Source organism: Panthera uncia, chromosome D2, assembly GCF_023721935.1.
Source record: "Panthera uncia isolate 11264 chromosome D2, Puncia_PCG_1.0, whole genome shotgun sequence".
NCBI classification, from domain to species: domain Eukaryota; kingdom Metazoa; phylum Chordata; class Mammalia; order Carnivora; family Felidae; genus Panthera; species Panthera uncia.
In genome coordinates this window covers 13,041,479-13,059,446 of record NC_064818.1, presented here as the reverse complement: position 1 = coordinate 13,059,446, position 17,968 = coordinate 13,041,479, and the positions used below count along the sequence as shown (strand labels likewise).

Sequence of the window (17,968 nt, the reverse complement as noted above, 5' to 3'; positions counted from 1 at the left end):
TTGAGTGAGTGAGTGAGAGAGAGAGAGAGAGAGAGAGAGAGAGAATGTGCACACATGTGCAGAGGAGGAGCAAAGAGAGAGAATCCCAAGTGGGCTCCGCACCAGCACACAGAGCCTGATGTGGGGCTCGAACCCACAAACCATGAGATCATGACTCAAGCTGAAATCAAGAGTCATGTTTAAACGAGTGAGCCACCCAGGCACCTCCCAAAAAAAAATTTTAAGGGGTGGGGGGAGATGTCCTCTGCGGTCAAAGAAATCAAATCTTGCTAAAGTTTACCCATTCTACAATTTCAACATTTAACACTCTTAAACACTGTTATCAAAGAAAATAATGATCATGCGGTCAGTCCCATTTCAAAATCCAAGTTAATAAAGGAAGAATAACATGCACTGTTTTAGAGGTTGGTCAATTATATAACTAAAACCAAAAAGAATTTAAGATCTCTTTCACTCCCACATAAACTAAGAATACTGATTTTTTACTGGTCATCTTAGCCTCCAAACATTTCCCTTTTTGGCCTGAAAATGCTCCGAAGTCCTCATACAAGAAAGTACTTCCAAAATTAGCATTTGAAAATATGTCAAAATAATATGAGATAAGTTAACTAAGTAAAGGAGGCCATTTTTATAAAGAGGAATTCAGGCTTCATCCCAAACTCATCCATATTTCACAAGACCTCACCCTGAGGTCAATCTTCCAAAAGCACCACGCTATGCTGCCTTTCCAAGAGTAGACACTATAAGAGGATTCTAATACAGACACGCTAGGAGCCACATTAGTCTAAATAAAAAGGTTTAAGACCAAATCTTTGGTTTTTCAACCCTCTCCCTTAAATCTTTGGGGACTTGTTTTCTTTCTAGTCCCTTCTCCAACTAGTTGAATAAAGATCAGTTTGAAGAACTAACCAGTCATTTTATTAATTTTTAATCACATCAACTATGGGAATTAACACATGAATACACAAACTGTTCCAAAAAATAGATTCATTTCAGTTCCTGGAGACGATTAAAAATGAACAGAATGCAATTTTAATCAACTCTTAAGTTATAGGTCATCTTTTATACAAATCGTACTGTGTTCAATACAGATTTGAGGATGTAGTTAAATAGCTCCAAGCTCAAAGCCCACCTTGGCAAAAGCGGAGGCACTGGGGCCTTTAGACGAGTGAGGTCAGAGGCAATCTACAATCCTTTGTGATCTAGTTTCAGGCTGTGCCAATCTTAGCTCCTCTGTCCTCTGCCAGGCCACTTCGCTGAATGCATGGGCTCACAGAAGGTAGAAAGCTACTTTTAGAAAGTAGCTGAGAGGGGCCTGAATTTTGGTATGTGAATACCAAGGTCTGAGATTTAATACTATGAGACGCACTTCCTTCTTTTTTTGTTTGTTTGAAGTAGGCTTCACACCCACGACAGAGCCCAAAGTGGGGCTTGAACTCAGGACCCTGAGATCAAGACCTGAGCTGAGATCTAGAGTCAGATGCTTAACTGACTGAGCCACCCACGTGCCCCTGAGACACACTTTCTGATCCGCACAGAGGGCACAACGACTAGATCTTATGACCGCTCACTCAAACGTTATCAGGGAAGACCATTTTCAAGCACGGGTATCTCCAATTCTGATTTCATCCCAAGAATGAGTTTCAGAATTTCATCATGTTCACTAGACTAGTTTTTCTTTGTAACAGTAAGAATGGCCTTTATGGTTTCACTGATTTTTAAAAGTCCATGTCCCTAAAACATTTCTTTTTTTATATTCTACTCACTTTTGTTAACATTTCAAATCCTCACCTGACTAATTGTCGGAAGCTTGGTCAGAAGCATCTGGAACACTGGCGGTGGAAGAGTTTGCTGTAACACTTGCAGCAACTGCTGCGGCTGTCCACACACCGCAATCGCATTTGTCAGATGGTCTACACCCTTCTCATATTCACCTGGAAGATTTACATAAAAGTAATGTGACCTGGAAAGCCTTTGTTTGCCTCTGTCAAAAACTCAACTGTACAGCCTTCACTACGTTTCCAAGTGATCATGACCAAAAACATCAAAGAAGTAAAAACCTGGAAATAATCTGCGGTACCTTCATATAACTGAGTATTATGAAACCATTAATAAGAACGAATCAGATCACATGCACAGATATGAAAGGATCTTCAAAACACATACAGAAGGGGAGAAATTAAGTGCAGAAATATGCAAGTATATTACTGTTTACAGACTTAGAATACTTCTGCAACATATTAAAAATTGCTAACAATGGAACAGTACTTTTCTATGAGAAGAAAGAACTGAAGACTGGGGACTGAGGTGGAAAAGAAGTCCAAGTTCACTTTACACTAATCGCTCACACTATCTGAATGGCAGCACAAGCAGATACAGAAAAAACCCTAGGAGGGTGGTGCATCCGGACGGCGAAAGACTCCCGTCCCGTCCACCCACCACCCTGCGCATCTCTTTCATCTGCCTGCTCCGGAGTCACAGCCTCTATAAGAAACCAGTAAGCGAAGTTTTCTGACCCTGAAGAAGAAAATGACCGAGTAAGTGACTGAAGAATGGTGTATGAAGAGGAACTGCCTGCTTTAACATTTTCACTTGAGAAAATCTGAAGACTGAGGTATTCAAACTGAAGAAAGTACAACTCTACAAAGAAGTATTTAAAATAGGAAACACAAAAGACTGAGGTGCCTGAGTAGATCAGTCAGTGGAGCATCTGACTCTTAATTTTGGCTCAGGTCACGATCCCAGGGGTCGTGGGATCATGCCCCACGTCGGGCTCTGAGGTAAGCGTGGAGCCTGCTTATAATTCATTCTCATTCTCATTCTCTTTCTCTCTCTCTCTCTCTCTCTCTCTCTCTCTCCACCCCCCCCCCCCCCCCCCCCTCCCCCCGCCCCCTCCCCCCGCCTATTGTTTCCCCAAAAATTAAAAAAAAAAAAAAAAAATTATAAAAAAGAAAATTAAGACTTAGGTCTTCAGCCTGGGCTTTGACTTTCATCAGGGGACAAATGACTCCGTTAACTTGGAAATTAAAACGCCACGTGGCCACTGAATCCTCATGCCGTTGAATTTACAGGCAATGTAGGGGATTTACACTGTTGCCTGGGGTTATTAATTCTGATTATTAAATGGAAATAAAGCTACTACTGGAGTGTTAGTGTAGAACACAGGGGATTGAGACACCTCCTAATATTTCTAAAAATAATGCAAACAGTTAATGACCAACCAAAGCAATTCAATGCAGATGAAACCATTTCCTCTCTAGTTTGTAGACCTGAGCCCATTCAAGGTATCCTAAGATGAGATCTGGCTCAGTTAACAGAATATGCTTATGGAAGACCCCTAGATGGAGGAGACCATGTGAAATGAAGTTTACTGCCTAAGTCAATTATGCCTTCACTTGGTTTACTTTGATGTTGACTTTTCCCCTAATTCTAACCACCTGACTCTTCAACCTTGAGCTGGGCTGGTAGTTTCCACTGGGAAAAAAAGCAGCTTGGCAGAGTTGTTAAGTAACCCTCTGTATGGCATTGAGTTAAAGTGTGGAACATGAACTTGGGAAGAAAAGTAACTCTTCCCTGTCCCTCCTTGACCTTCCCCCTCAACCACCATGAGTTACTGTCCTTCTCAATCTGGATCTAACAGTTCAAGTCAGACAGATGGCCACAACACATGGATCTTCGAGATAATCCAAATAGAAGTAATTAATGCACTATACTCTAGTAGTTTGGACTATAAGTAAAATAATTTAAAATAATGTTTATATTTTGGGAGAAAGAAGAAAACTTTGATAGACATATTTATGAGCATCAACAAAAAATTTTGAGAATTTGTTTGCGTGAATCGATATACAACCTATACCCTTAGACACAGATATCCCTATCCATGCAGATTTTTCTGTTCGGATATTTAATACAGCCTCTTAAATGAGCCCTATGAGGATTTAAGTGCTTTACTATCACCCTATGATTAAACCTCACATGTTTCTTAATGAATTGGGGTAAAAAGGCCAAGCTTATTTTCTAATAAGCCATTCCCATTTTCATTTATAAATATTATCAGCCTACTATACCATCCAAATAAAATAATTATTTCTTACAGAAAAAATCAAAGCAAAGAAATTATTGGGAAGGGAGAAACGTGATCAAAAGTAACACATCACCACCACCTCAAACCTTTAATCTCTTTCCATAAAAACAGGTAAAATAACCACAAGTGACCTACACTGTGTAGTTCAATACTATCCAAATCTAAGATACAGCAATGAGCATAAAAAAAACTTGACACTTGATACCATTTTTATCAACGACAGCAACTACTACTTCAAAGCTACTTTTGAAATGAAAGGTAATTTGACACTAAAAATTTACAAATACATTTAAGACTCTAAATTACTGAATTATAGTTTTCAATTTGTCAGTGTGAGCATTTTAACTTCGTAATAGTAATGTTTAAAAAAAAGAACTTTTGTTTTTAGTTTATTTGAGAAACAGAGAGAGAGAACGTGCGTGAGCAGGGTAGGGACAGAGAGAGAGGGAGACAGAGAATCCCAAGCAGGCCCTGCACTGTCAGCACAGAGCTCGATGCAGGGCTTGATCTCACACACCATGAGATCATGACCTGATCCGAAATGAGTCAGTCGCGCTCAACTGAACCACCAAGGAGCCCCTAAAAACAGAACTCTTAATCCTTGGTTGAATACATAATGCACAAAGCCTAAACTCTAGATCAGACTCAGTTCACTGGTCCTGAAATTAAGCACCGTGAACTCACTGTGTGACCCTGACAGGTAAATTAACCTTCTCCACGAATTATATGACCCATTCCTTCCTATAAATACTGGAAAAGACCTACTAAAGATTAGGTGAAGAAGCTGAGGAAGCATATTCTTCCAGTTACTATTTATATATTGCATTAGGACTATATTCTCTAAACTGCTAAAAAATACCTCACTTGTGGGGCGCCTGGGTGGCGCAGTCGGTTAAGCGTCCGACTTCAGCCAGGTCACGATCTCGCGGTCCGTGAGTTCGAGCCCCGCGTCGGGCTCTGGGCTGATGGCTCGGAGCCTGGAGCCTGTTTCCGATTCTGTGTCTCCCTCTCTCTCTCTGCCCCTCCCCCGTTCATGCTATGTCTCTCTCTGTCCCAAAAATAAATAAAAAACGTTGAGAAAAAAAAAAAAAAAAAACCTCACTTGTAAAGATTACTTACTATAGTCTCTGTATCATGTATCAAGTAAACCTAAAATTCACTCAAAACATATTATGGACAAGGATAGCCCACAGCAAGTATTCACTTCTAGAGCCAATTTTCTTTCCTTTTTTAATTTTTTTTAAAGAGAGCGAGCGCGCACGCCCTAGGTGGGGAGAAGGGCAGAGAGAATCTTAAGCAGGCTCCATGCAAAGTGTGCAGACGGACATAGGGCTCATGACCTGAGCTGAAATCAAGAGTCAGACACTTAAACTGAGCCACCCAGGTGCCCCAAGAGTCAGTCTTAAATAAAATAATCCTCCCATTATTAAGTGACTTGTCTTGAAATATTAGAATACCTTTCTTAACAGCTGCTGTACTACACACACAAAAGTCCCTTACCACCACAAATTTGTATTAGTGTGAGGAATTCTAATTTCCTAGTCTTTTAATGATTATTACCTTGGGCTAGCAACTCTTCACCAAGCTGTATTTCTTCAAGGAAGAATTTCTGAACAGCTTCTGCATCTTTAAGGTCAGGTAACTGTTTGGAAACAGAATATTTAATACATGATACCAAAATTACGCTGGGAATATAACCAATACACAGAAAATCATTGCACTAAAAACAAAAGAACAAAAAACTGAAGAGCTCATTATAAAAAATGATAAATTTACTCTTCAATACTCACAAGCATTAGTTTAGTATCTACATTTAAATGAATGCAAAAAAAAAACTTACTGATTAAACTGAAATTAGAACAGTTCTTAGAAAGCTGTGCATCAAACTTAAAAAATGAAGAGTACAATTATCTATACCATAAAATATGCAATTTACTATTTACACTATTTTGATCCCCATTATTATACATTTTTATATAACTATAACCAACTGTTCCTCTGATCCATTACTTTGAATAGATTTTACATGCATCTAAAAGATTACATGTAAATGGTAGGAGACTATTCCATGGAGAAATACAGGATTGCATAATCACAATCTGTTTGTTGGACATCTGAGCTACTCCTAATTTGTCTAATACAAACTGTTAAGCTTTTGTCTAATTTGTCTAATACAAACTGTTAAGCTTTACTTAAGTTTTTGGTTTTGTAGTTTGTTACATATTATCAGACTACGGTAATACATAATGCCACTAACTATAGGACTTACCTCTTTATTATTTTTTTTTTAAGTTTGTTTATTTTGAGGGACAGAGGAGCAGAGAGAGAATTTCAAGTAGGCTCCGCACTGTCAGCACAGAGCCCCACATGGGGCTCAAACCAACAAACCCTGACCTGAGCCAAAACCAAGAGTTGACTGCTTAACTGAATGAGCCACCCAGGTGCCCCAGGACTTGTCTTTTCAAAAAATGTAAACCTATTATTAAAAAGTCCTGTTTTGGGGTGCCTGGGTGGCTTGGTCGGTTAAGCATCTGACTTCGGCTCAGGTCATGATCTCACAGTCTGTGAGTTTGAGCCCCGCGTCAGGCTCTGTGCTGACCACTCAGAGCCTGGAGCCTGTTTCAGATTCTGTGTCTCCCTCTCTCTCTGCCCTCCCCTGTTCATGCTCTGTCTCTGTCTCAAAAATAAATAAACGTTAAAAAAAAAATTTTTTTTTTAAATAAAATAAAAAAATAAAAATAAAAAGTCCTGTTTTGGGGCACCTGGGTGGCTCAGTTAAGCCTCTGACTCTTAACTTTGGCTCAGGTCATTATTTCACGATTCATGAGTTCAAGCCCCGCATCAGGCCTTGAACTGACAGCACAGAGCCTGCTTAGGATTCTCTCCCTCTCTGACCCTCCCGTGCTCATGCTCTTTCTCAAAATAAATAAACCTTAAAAAAAAAAAAAAAAAAAAGGGCTATTTTATTTAAAAACCTAGACTTCTATTACTGGGAGTTTTTGATTCCTGACTTCTATACATTCTCATTACCAACAAACACATAAAAAATTTAAATTTCTGAAAGTAGAGGCATCTTTCATCAACCAGCCCAACACAGGCAAGAATGTGATTACACCTGAATCTGAAAATACACAGGGTGCATGTGTCTATACCTACTTTCTCATGTCGAGACAAAAAAGGTTACTGAAATATCATGAACATACTACGTATTTCAGAAAGGGAGTCTGGACATAATGGAACAAAGTGGCCACCTCTCAGTTTCACTTCCCTATCATCATCATCATGTCCAGTCTTTTTTTTTTTTTTTCTTTTTTCTTTTTTTTCAACGTTTTTTTTTTTTTTTTTTTTTTTTTTTTTTTTTTTTTTTTTTTTTTTATTTTTTTTTATTTTTGGGACAGAGAGAGACAGAGCATGAACGGGGGAGGGGCAGAGAGAGAGGGAGACACAGAATCGGAAACATGCTCCAGGCTCCGAGCCATCAGCCCAGAGCCTGACGCGGGGCTCGAACTCACGGACCGCGAGATCGTGACCTGGCTGAAGTCGGACGCTTAACCGACTGCGCCACCCAGGCGTCCCAACATGTCCAGTCTTTTAGCTATGTTGTGATTACTCAATTGTATCACAACAACAAAATATAACATTTATGGATTTCATTTTTCCTTGTTCCAACTTGGTATTTTTTTTCTTTTCTTTTTCTTTTTTTCCAACTTGCTTTAAAAAGAACCACTACTGATCCAGTAGTCCAAGTCCCGGGAATCCAAGCAATGGAACTAATTCTAATAAAAAAGAAAAGGTATATGAGGTATATGTGCAACGACTAACATTTACTTACTTGACTTACACATGTCACAGAACATTTTTTTATCAAGCAGAGAAACCTATGTAGTCATTAAAAATAATCATGAACACAGGATCTATGAAAAGAAAAAAGTAGAAAGATTTATATCTATATGTACATATTACATCAAGGTAAAAATGTGCCACACGGTGGGATTCTGGATCAGAGGGTATGAATAATCCTATATAACTTCTGAAACAAATAGCATGTGGTTCTTTTAAAGGAAGCTGAACAAAGGAAAATTAATAATTAATGTTGTATTGTATTATTCTGAAGCAGCTGAGTGAGAAAGTTTGAACCTTTTGGTAGAATTGTTTTCTGCAGAGTATCATCTTATTGCCCCTTAAGTATTGCTCATGTAATAAACTGTCTGCGGTTAGGGCCAACAGGGAGGAAATAACGATGGACTGGATAATCTGCAGTTGAACTGACTTAACTATTCCGAGAAACAACAAACTGTATTTTAAAATAAAAAAATCAATGCCTGTTATCAACTAGCTTTCTCAAAATACACATTTCAAGTGAGGTATGAAGTATATTCTACAACCTAAACAAAAAAACAGATTAAGTATTACCTTGGAAAGTCCAGCTCTCTCCTTGGCAAGCTTTTGTTTCTTTCTTCCTGCAAGACATGGAATATTTTCACGTTATCGTCATTAAAATGGGAATCAAAAGAAGTCAAACTGCTGTGACAGTCATATATGCTATTTGCGAAACATCCCTGAGTAGGGCTCTCCTATTCTCCTGTCTCCTTGTGATTTGTCAAGGTCTTATAAATAGTTCTGGTCAATGAGCTATGGACAATGTGACATTTCTGAGCAAGAGCTTTTTCCTTCCCTCTGGGGCACCAAGATCAGCAATTTTCAAGACAGTTCTAAGAGCTGATTAATTAAATATCACAAGCAGAGCAAGCCGCCCCCCCCCCACCCCAGTCTATACAGGACATGAAACACAAGCAAGAATTAAGCCACTGCTGTTAGAAAGTATTATAACTGAAATATAACAGATTTAATCTTTACTGCATGCTGAAATCTGACATTCCTAAATGGGAAAAAAGAGGGGGTAAGAAGACAGTGTTCAGAAATGCACTGCAAAATTCTTAACTATTGCTGGCTGGTTAAGGAAAAAAACCACTGCTGGGGAGCCTGGGTGGCTGTCAGTGAAGCGTCTGACTTTAGCTCAGGTCAAGATCTCACAGTTCATGAGTTCAAGCCCCCTGTGGGGCTCTGTGCCTACAGCTCAGATCCCGGGACCTGCTTCAGATTCTGCGTCTCCCCCCGCCCTCCCCTCCCATGCTCACACTCTGTCTCTTTCTCAAAATTAAACATTGGAAAAAAATTAAAAGAAAAAAAACTTCTGCCTACACTCTGGAAGTTGTTTTGTTTCTTTGTCTTGTTTTTGATATGAAAAGGCAATACTACCTATCTCAGAAGCAAGTGATGTTTAAAATCTTAATCATCAATTAGTCAACCCTTAAGCCAAATCAATAAAGGACACCAACGGTATTTTAAATTGCTATTTAATTATATGCTCCACATGAAGGAGTGTCAGCACAGAGGAAGCACTAGCTGTGTTTCTACCCCAGCTCTTCTCGCTACTAGTGTGACCCAGGACAAGTTACAGGAACCCGTCCCCCACTTTCTCCGGATGTAAAACTGGTCTAGAACAGTACATGCTTCACAGCGTTCTTTTGAAGATTAAATGAGTTAATGCAAGTAAAATATTTCTTAACTGTGCCCGGTTTATCACGTGCCACACGAGGAGTTGTGCCATGCTGCATTACTAATCGTTAAAACTACCGGTAACACGGAGACTGTGGCAGAGCTAAGAAAGGTAAGACTCAAATGCTTATTATGTGGGTGATCTTTGGCAAATAAATCTCTTAACTCTGCAAAGATAAGGCATGTTCAATCTTACTACTACGAGGAACAAAAGCCATAAAGGACAAGCAAACGTCCTCTGAAAACCTTAGTGTTCTATAAATCCAAGTCTAATCAGTGCATGACTGAAGAGGTAGTGACCAGTTTGCCTAACTGCAGGGAGATGGGTTAATTTACCGTGGTCCAGGAAATTTCTTATCTCCCCTTACAAACTGGGTTTAACCACACCAGCAGCTCTCGCCAACTCTAGCCCCCAGTGTACCTAAAGTGCTACAACTCTAAGACTTAAATACAATTCTAGCAGTTTCAACCAAACAATATAGGTTAAATAAGCTGATCTTGTATGTAAATTTGAAGACAGTCCATCGCCTCCTGGCCTTTTGGCTAAGATCAAGTGAAGACAGCCCATTTTTCTTTTTTTTTAAATGTTTATTCATTTTGAGAGAGAGAGAGTACACACATGCGCACACACAAACGGGGGAGGGGGAAGAAGAAGGGAGGATCCCAAGCAGGCTCCCCCTTGTCAGGCAGGGCTCAGATCTCAAGGAAGTGTGAGATCACGACCTAAGCCAAAATCAAGAGTGGGACCCTTAACCCACCGAGCCACCCCTGCTGAGCCACCCAGCCGTCCCCCGTTTGTCTGTCTTTAGGCAGAAAATAATGAATACCATACTATACCAAGTAATTACTAAACATCACCAGTGCTGGAAGGAGACTGCCACGGCCAGAAGAGGAGTGGAAGACTGCACAGAAGAGCCAGACATGAAGACAAAGGAACACTCAGATGTGAAGGGTAAGCACTCAGTAAGTTTTAGATGCCACACGCCAGACACTATTCTAAGTATCACCTGGCTTACTTACTCCTCACAGGAACACTAAGACAGGTATGATTAGCATTTCCACTTGAGAAAATTTACCAAGGTCCCAACTAATAACTGGCGGAGGGGCAATTGAAAAGCAAGCAGCTGAATTTCAGGACGTGTGTACTCAAACATTACTCTGTATTGCCTCTATGTGCTGCCGAGAAGTCGTTAAGAGTGGCGACAATACGGACTCCATCTTTGGCCTTCCGTCTTGTTCAAGCTCACTGGATGACCTCTCCTGGGACTGTGTGTTCCTGGACCCTTGGAGATTAATGCACGTGCCTCAGAAAGGCCCAAGGTGAGGACTGGGGAAGGCTTTTTCTTGGCCCCCCACGAATCTGAGAGAGAGAACATAGTCTTTCTCCTTCCTGACACACACGTAGTGCCACAATATATAATTAAAGGTTTGCTGTCATTTAGGTCAATGCAAATGCTTTGAGATGCATGCGAACCCTTCGATCTTGCAACAATGCCCTTCTGCTAGTCTCTTCACTATAAAATCTGCGGACGAAGGTCTGGACTTTGCGGGGGAAAATCTGCAGCCGGATCACCATCTGACTCCCCCCACCCCCATTAAATTATGCTGAATAAAACTGTAAACCCATGGGGTCACCTGCCTGATTTTCCAGTTTCAAAGTGCCTTCTCAGTTTGCAGAACAACTCTACTGTCCCTCCTCTACCTTCTAACAGACGTGAAGACATTCCCATAAAAAAATAAAAGGTACCTCAGAAATGAACAAGGCAAGTTTGTGGAATAAACAGGTACGTACAGTTTGCTAAGCCAGAATTTATGAAAAATGACAAAAATAATGAAACCCAGTAGTTAAGAACTTGTTTTCCATTACTATCCAATCTTAATAGTTGCTTTTTTTTTAATAGGATGAAGAGGAGTGATCTTCGTTGAATGTCTGACTGATAGAATTACCAATTTTAAGACGGTTTAGTTCCTTTAAATTTCTACCGGTAAGATTCTAGCTTTAGTTTCTTGAGACAATTTAATTGTCACCTTATCAGTACATAATACTATCTCTACGATAAAGGGAAAGATGGTAAGGGCCTGAAAAATCATGGGAGTTACACATTCAGCAAGCAAATTCAGCCCTTGACTCAGTATTTACTAGAAAATTAGTCCCAAATGCTACTGTGTAAACCTAACAAGTTAAAAGAGACTTTATCTACTTTTTTTTTTAATTTTTTTTTAACGTTTATTTATTTTTGAGACAGAGAGACAGAACATGAACGGGGGAGGGTCAGAGAGAGGGAGACAAAGAATCTGAAACAGGCTACAGGCTCTGAGCTGTCAGCACAGAGCCCGACGCGGGGCTCGAACTCACGGACCATGAAATCATGACCTGAGCGGGAAGTCGGCCGCTTAACCGACTGAGCCACCCAGGCGCCCCGTATCTACTTTTAAAAATACACGTAAAACAGGAACTTACAGATTGTAGAATTACTCTGAATATAAGTTTTACTTCCTAAAGAAAATGTCAAATAATAATTACATTCATAAACAATCTTTAGCATCTATCAGTTACCATGTGCCAGGGACTGTACTAAACTCCGTATGTATTATAACATTTTACAGAAGAGGGAAACTAAAGCTTTAAGTCGGTTGCCCAAGGTTACTCAGCTAATAATTCAACTGACCACTGAGATCAGTGTAGACCATTGCTAATGCTAGAAAAAAAATTGTAGATTGAAGATGATGCAAAAGGGATTATGAAAATAATCTCTCAACTTGTCTAAAAGGACGGCTTTTATGATTTCTTCGGCCAAAAGTTAGTTTTCTCAAGGTTTCTAATAGGATTGCAGTGTTTCCAAAGTAAGAAAGGATTAACCTACTCTTTATAGAGCTCTGTAGCCATACCACCACCACCATGCCTCCAACTATTACTGAAATGGAAACTACAAGAAAATAATCTGAATTTCTAGTTAATGTTTACAGCCAGCCTTTGCAGAGGGGCTTTCTCTAGGTCAGGAATGATGGTGGGCACTTCAAACATCTCAATCTTCACAAGAACAACCAGAGGCAGGTGGCATCACCTGATTTTTACCAACTAAGAAAATTAAGATTCGGAGAGCCCAAATTATGCAGCTGATGTGACTAACCTGGGCCTGGAAAACTGAGTTTCTGAATCCAAAATGGCACCCTCCCCATCTATCTAACTGTAAATAAAATAAATTCTCTGTATCCCTTCCCTCCTAAAACAGAAGACAGCTGGAATTAGGTGTCCTATTGTAAATGGTACAAGATCATCTTCTAGCCCCAAGAGGGCAGGTCACTAGCCACGTGGGGCACTGAACACCTGAGACAACCTGCTACAGCTTAATCAAACAGTAAGTGTGAAATAGACGAATCATTTATTCCTACATTCTGGGCTTTAATTTTTAGAAAGCGTTTTGACTGAACAGCCCAGAAAAGTTACAAAAATATTTCTTATTGCTACAAATTTGCTCTTGGAGGCCTCCGGAATTCAAAGATCGCAAAGGTTTTGGTGGCACGACCTCCCTCGTTGGAAATGTCTCGTAAAAGATGTCGCAGGTATGAAATAAGACTGAGCCACAGGAGAAGCGCAGCCCTTTGGACTCCCCTGCAATTTCTATAGCATTCACTCATATCTTGGAAGCATTTTCAGGAAAGCTACCAAGAGGGTTTAAGAATGCAGCAGCGATACGGGTGCATTTGCGGAGCCAAGTTTCAAGCACAATTTCGCAAAATACAAATCACACGACTCTCGAGCTATGAACAGAGGTTTAAACAGGTGAACTGCAAAAGGAGCCCCCCCCCCCAAATCATAACACAAACCAGAGTGCATTCATACGACAAATGTTTGGGGGAAGACAAAATGGGAAAAATCGTCCCTCCAAAATGGAGGCAATCATGCGGGGCCCCAGAGGCAGAAAGCGGCACCGGGAGCGCGCAGCCGGCGCCGCCGCCTTTTTCCGCCTGGGAGGCCCGCGGCCGCCCTGCACCCCCGACGCCCCCCGCCCCCCCGACACCCCCCACACCCCCGCGCGCGGCAGCGAGGAGCAAGCAGGCGGAGGCGGGGAGAGGCTGCAGGCCCCGTGCCGAGGGGACCCACTCACGTTCTCGAAGCCTGTTCTTGAAGTTGGGGTCACTTCGTCTCTTGCGGTCGAAGTAAATGCAATACCCGATAAAAAGAGCCCCGCAGACACCGGCGGCGATGGCGCTGTTCCGGCCCACCATCTTCTCTCGACCGAGGAGCAGGAGCGAGCGTCGCGGCGTCGGGCCCCGCGTAGAAGCAGTTGGCCGAGAACCCTCACAGCGGACCGCGCCGCTGCGACCTGTCGCTCGCCGCGAGGGACGCGGAAAGGCCGAGAGCACGCACTTCCGGCCCCAGCCGTGCGAGGCCCTCGGGCGTGTCCGCGGCAGTGCCTGAAGAGCAGCGCCGGAGCCGCTTCTGCGCCTGCGCAGGGGGCCTAAACGCAGTCGCCTAGGCGCCTCCGGGCAGGGTGTGCGGTGGTGTCAGCGTTTTGCGAGTGACCTCGCACTTCCGGTAGAGCCGCTGAGCGTGACGTCGCGAAGGCGGCGCGTGGCCGTCAGTCACATACTCAAAAGACTGTAGCTGACTTCTTTGCTTGTGCCAAAGATGGAAGGGAGTGGTGACAAATGCTTCGTGTTACTGTTGTGTAATATAGACAACCTGTGACTCGTTTGAATTGAACTGAACTTGCTTTTCAAGTTGTCACAATATGCTGTACAGCGAGCAACATAATCTAGTGATTCAGTGTTGAAAGAATATTACAATACAACCTTGTAAGAAAATTTGGAAGAAAATTTCGCTGGTTCCTGGAAAAACATAATGAATAAAAAAGATGAAAGATGGGAATGCAAGCTGGTGCAGCCACTCTGGAAGGCATTATGGAGGTTCCTCTAAAAATAGAACTACCCTATGACCCCAGCAATTGCACTGCTAGGGATTTATCCAAGGGATACAGGTGTGCTGTTTCCAAGGGACACAGGCACCCCGATGTTTATAGCAGCACTATCAGCAATAGCCAAAGTATGGAAAGAGCCCAAAGGTCCATTGATGGATGAATGGATAAAGAAGGTGTGGTATAGACAATGAAGTCGAAAAAGAATGCAATCTTGACATTTGCAACTACACGGATGGAACTGGAGGGTATTATGCTAAGTGAAATTAGAGAAAGACAAATCATATGACTTCACTCATGAGGACTTTAAGAGACAAAACAGATGAACATAAGGGAAGGGAAACAAAAATAATATAAAAACAGGGAGGGCGAGAAAACTGAGGGTTATGGGAGGGGTTGTGGGAGGGGGGATGGGCTAAATGGGTAAGGGGCACTAAGGAAACTACTCCTGAAATCATTGTTGCACTGTATGCTAATTTGGATGTAAATTTAAAAAAATAAAACAAGTTAAAAAAATGAAATAACATGGGATGCTAAGTAGCCACACACTCAGGATTAGAAATAAAGTAATACATGGGATGTTCATAAAATTTTAGGGATGAATGAAAATTTAAATTTTGAGCATAGTGAAATGGTCCAGTATTATTTGCCTAATGTTTATATACTATGTAAACATACTGGAAGAAACTTACAAAACTAAATAGTGTATATTCAGAACATTATTTTGTGTGATAAAAATTTTCAAAGAAAAAGGAATTGATCTAAAAAAAGGTGAAAGAAAATTGAAAACATGAGTTGTCTTACAATCACTGGAAACATTATATATAGTAGTTTAAAGAGACAAAACCTTGGTTAGGAAGACATTAAATAACTATAAATTGAGAGGGGTAGAAGAGAGAAGGGACCTTCAGGGTTGTGTCATAAGAATGTGGCTGCCTCTGTCCCCAGTCATAGAAAGGGAGCCTCTTGAACCCTGGGAGTGACAGCGATGTCTCTTACTCAAGGTGAGCCCTGGCGGTTTATGCTAAGGAGTCCACTCTGATGGGGGCTAGCCAGGCCAGGAAGACCAACCATGTGGTTAGAGGGTTGAGGCTTTGATCCAGGTAATACCACCCCTACCTCTGGGAAGGTCGGGGGTTTGGAGCAGAGGCGAGCTGGAGATTGAAATGGCCTACATAATGAAACCCAAATAAATACTCAGGACCCAGAAGCAGATGAGCCTCCCATGTTGACAATACACTGTGTAATTCTACACCAATGTGCCATGTGCTAGGAGGGTGAGGTGTTCTGACTCCATAGGGAGGGGACAACAGAAGCTTCATCTGTGGGACTCTCCCAGACCTCTCCCTGTGCATCTTTCCCTTTGGCCAGTTTGTTTGTATTTTCTTTTTCTTTCTTCCTTCCTTCCTTTCTTTCTTTCTTTTTCTTTCTTCTTTCTTTTTCTTTCCTTTTTCTTTCTTTCCTTTTTCTTTCTTTTCTTTCTTTCTTTCTTTCTTTCTTTCTTTCTTTCTTTCTGCTATAATAAAACGGTAATCATAATGGGGTGCCTTACTGGCTCAGTCAGAGGTGCATAGGACTCTTGATCTTCCGCTTGTGAGTTCCAGCCCCATATTGGGTGTAGAGATTAAATAAATAAAATTTTTAAAAATTAAGTATACCATGTTCCTGAGTTCAGTCCTTATAGCCAATTATTGAATGTGAGGTGGTAGTGGGAACCCCCAAACTAGTAGCAAGCTGGTCATAAGAGAGTGATCTGGAGACACAACCCCCGCCCCCCAACTTTTGTCTGCTGTCTGAAGGCAGTCTTGTGGGAGACTGTGCTCAACCTACGAAGTTTGGCCTAACTCTGGGTCGTTGGTGTCAGAAGTTATTGTAAGGGTACTTATGCAAGGTTAGGGCTAGAGCCCCTAACCTAGCTTAGGAATTCAGGAAAGCCCTTTTGCTTAAGTGATGATGAATTTGATACCCAATGCAAGACCGGAAATAGGACCAAAGTTATGTATGCATTACCTGGACTTGGGCAGAGAGGGAAGGGTATGGAGATGCATTATGCACCAAAGATAGTAATTGAGATTTACACACAAGAGAATAACACAAAAAGCTTTTCCTTATGTGCTGCACACATACGTTCTGATTTTTCCTGTTCCAAAATTTGCCAGTGAACCTCAGCTGTTAAGAGGTATATCCTGAGCCTCAGACGTGTTGGAACAGAAAAGACTCGTCCAAGGCCACACAGATGACATGAGGCCTAGAACTTTCCTCTCTTGAAAACTTGAACAGACTACACGGCCATTAGATTATGACTCCTGAATGAACAAAGAGCTATCCCTGTGTTGTGCATAGTAAACATGGTGTAAATGTTCAGGTCACTACTATGAGGTTCAATACACCAGGCAACATGTTTATACAAAGTACAGTTAGAGCAACATCTGTGCTTTATTCCTTAACCATTCTACATTCGAAAACACCTGTTGTAAAATGCAAGCATAGAATAGAAACAGCCTGGAATCCCCTATGCACTTGTTTGTGAGTGAGATCATTAGCGGGTTGTGGAATACCCTTAGTGGATCATAACTGGTGTTTTTAATTTTTTTTTAATGTTTATTTATTTTTGAGAGACAGAGAGAGAGAGCATGAGTAGGACAGGGGCAGAGAGAGAGGAAGACACAGAATACAAAGCAGGCTCCAGGCTCTGAGCTGTCAGCACAGAGCCCGACAGGGGGCTGGAACTCAGGAAACCGGGAGATTGTGACCTGGGCCAAAGTCAGATGATGCTTAACTGACTGAGTCACCCGGGCATCCCACAACTGGTGTTTTTAAAAAAATAGAATTTGAAATATCAGAAAATGACATGTATAGTAACGACCAGTAATGTCACGTGAAACTTTCATGTCAGTTAAATATATCCATCTATGTACTGGTCACAGAGTAAAGTTAAAGCCCCTTATTTCATCCATCAAGATGTTTAGGTAAAGAGGCTGAGAGGCTTGTCCAAGGTCATACAGAGAGGTGGGTCAAGAACCAGATGCCCTTACACTGCAGTCCATGGCTCTTTACACAAAAACCTAAAGACCAAAAGGAGCACCCCGTGTTAAAGACTAAAATTATGTATTTATGTATACACTGAATTTTACATAATAAACACCAATATACACTATAAGATACACACCATAAAAATATATGCTATAGTTTACATCTACAGCGATAGTTCTATCTGGTCTATAGGTGATGCATCTTTTTTTCTTTTTAATTTTTTTAATGTTTGTTTATTTTTGAGAGAGAGAGAGAGAGAGAGAGAGAGAGACAGAGTGCAAGCAGGGGAGGAGCAGAGAGAGACAGGGAGACACAGAATCCGAAGTAGGCTCCAGGCCGCCAGCACAGAGCCCAACGCAGGGCTCGAACCCAC

At 41.4% G+C, this 17,968-nt stretch overlaps 1 protein-coding gene and 1 non-coding gene across 4 annotated transcripts in view; both read right to left on the bottom strand.

The window, feature by feature from the left end:
* The window catches only part of TOMM20 (translocase of outer mitochondrial membrane 20), a 35,387-nt gene extending 21,350 nt beyond the window's left edge, over window positions 1–14,037 (bottom strand). The window contains exons 1-4 of one of the 3 annotated variants that reach the window (XM_049644985.1): window positions 13,753–14,020; window positions 8,498–8,544; window positions 5,645–5,726; window positions 1,792–1,934 (exon numbers count right to left, since the gene is read on the bottom strand). In XM_049644985.1, the coding sequence (XP_049500942.1) occupies window positions 1,792–1,934; window positions 5,645–5,726; window positions 8,498–8,544; window positions 13,753–13,873 (393 nt within the window). In that variant the 5' untranslated portion in view covers window positions 13,874–14,020. Of the gene's footprint in view, window positions 1–1,791; window positions 1,935–5,644; window positions 5,727–8,497; window positions 8,545–13,752 lie in introns of all 3 variants that reach the window. The other 2 variants (XM_049644984.1, XM_049644983.1) reach the window with 2 other exon arrangements.
* On the bottom strand, window positions 13,197–13,331 carry LOC125933578 (small nucleolar RNA SNORA14). Its single transcript, XR_007461006.1, has one exon. It is a non-coding gene; the product is annotated as a small nucleolar RNA SNORA14 (small nucleolar RNA).
* Window positions 14,038–17,968: the final 3,931 nt, after the last annotated feature.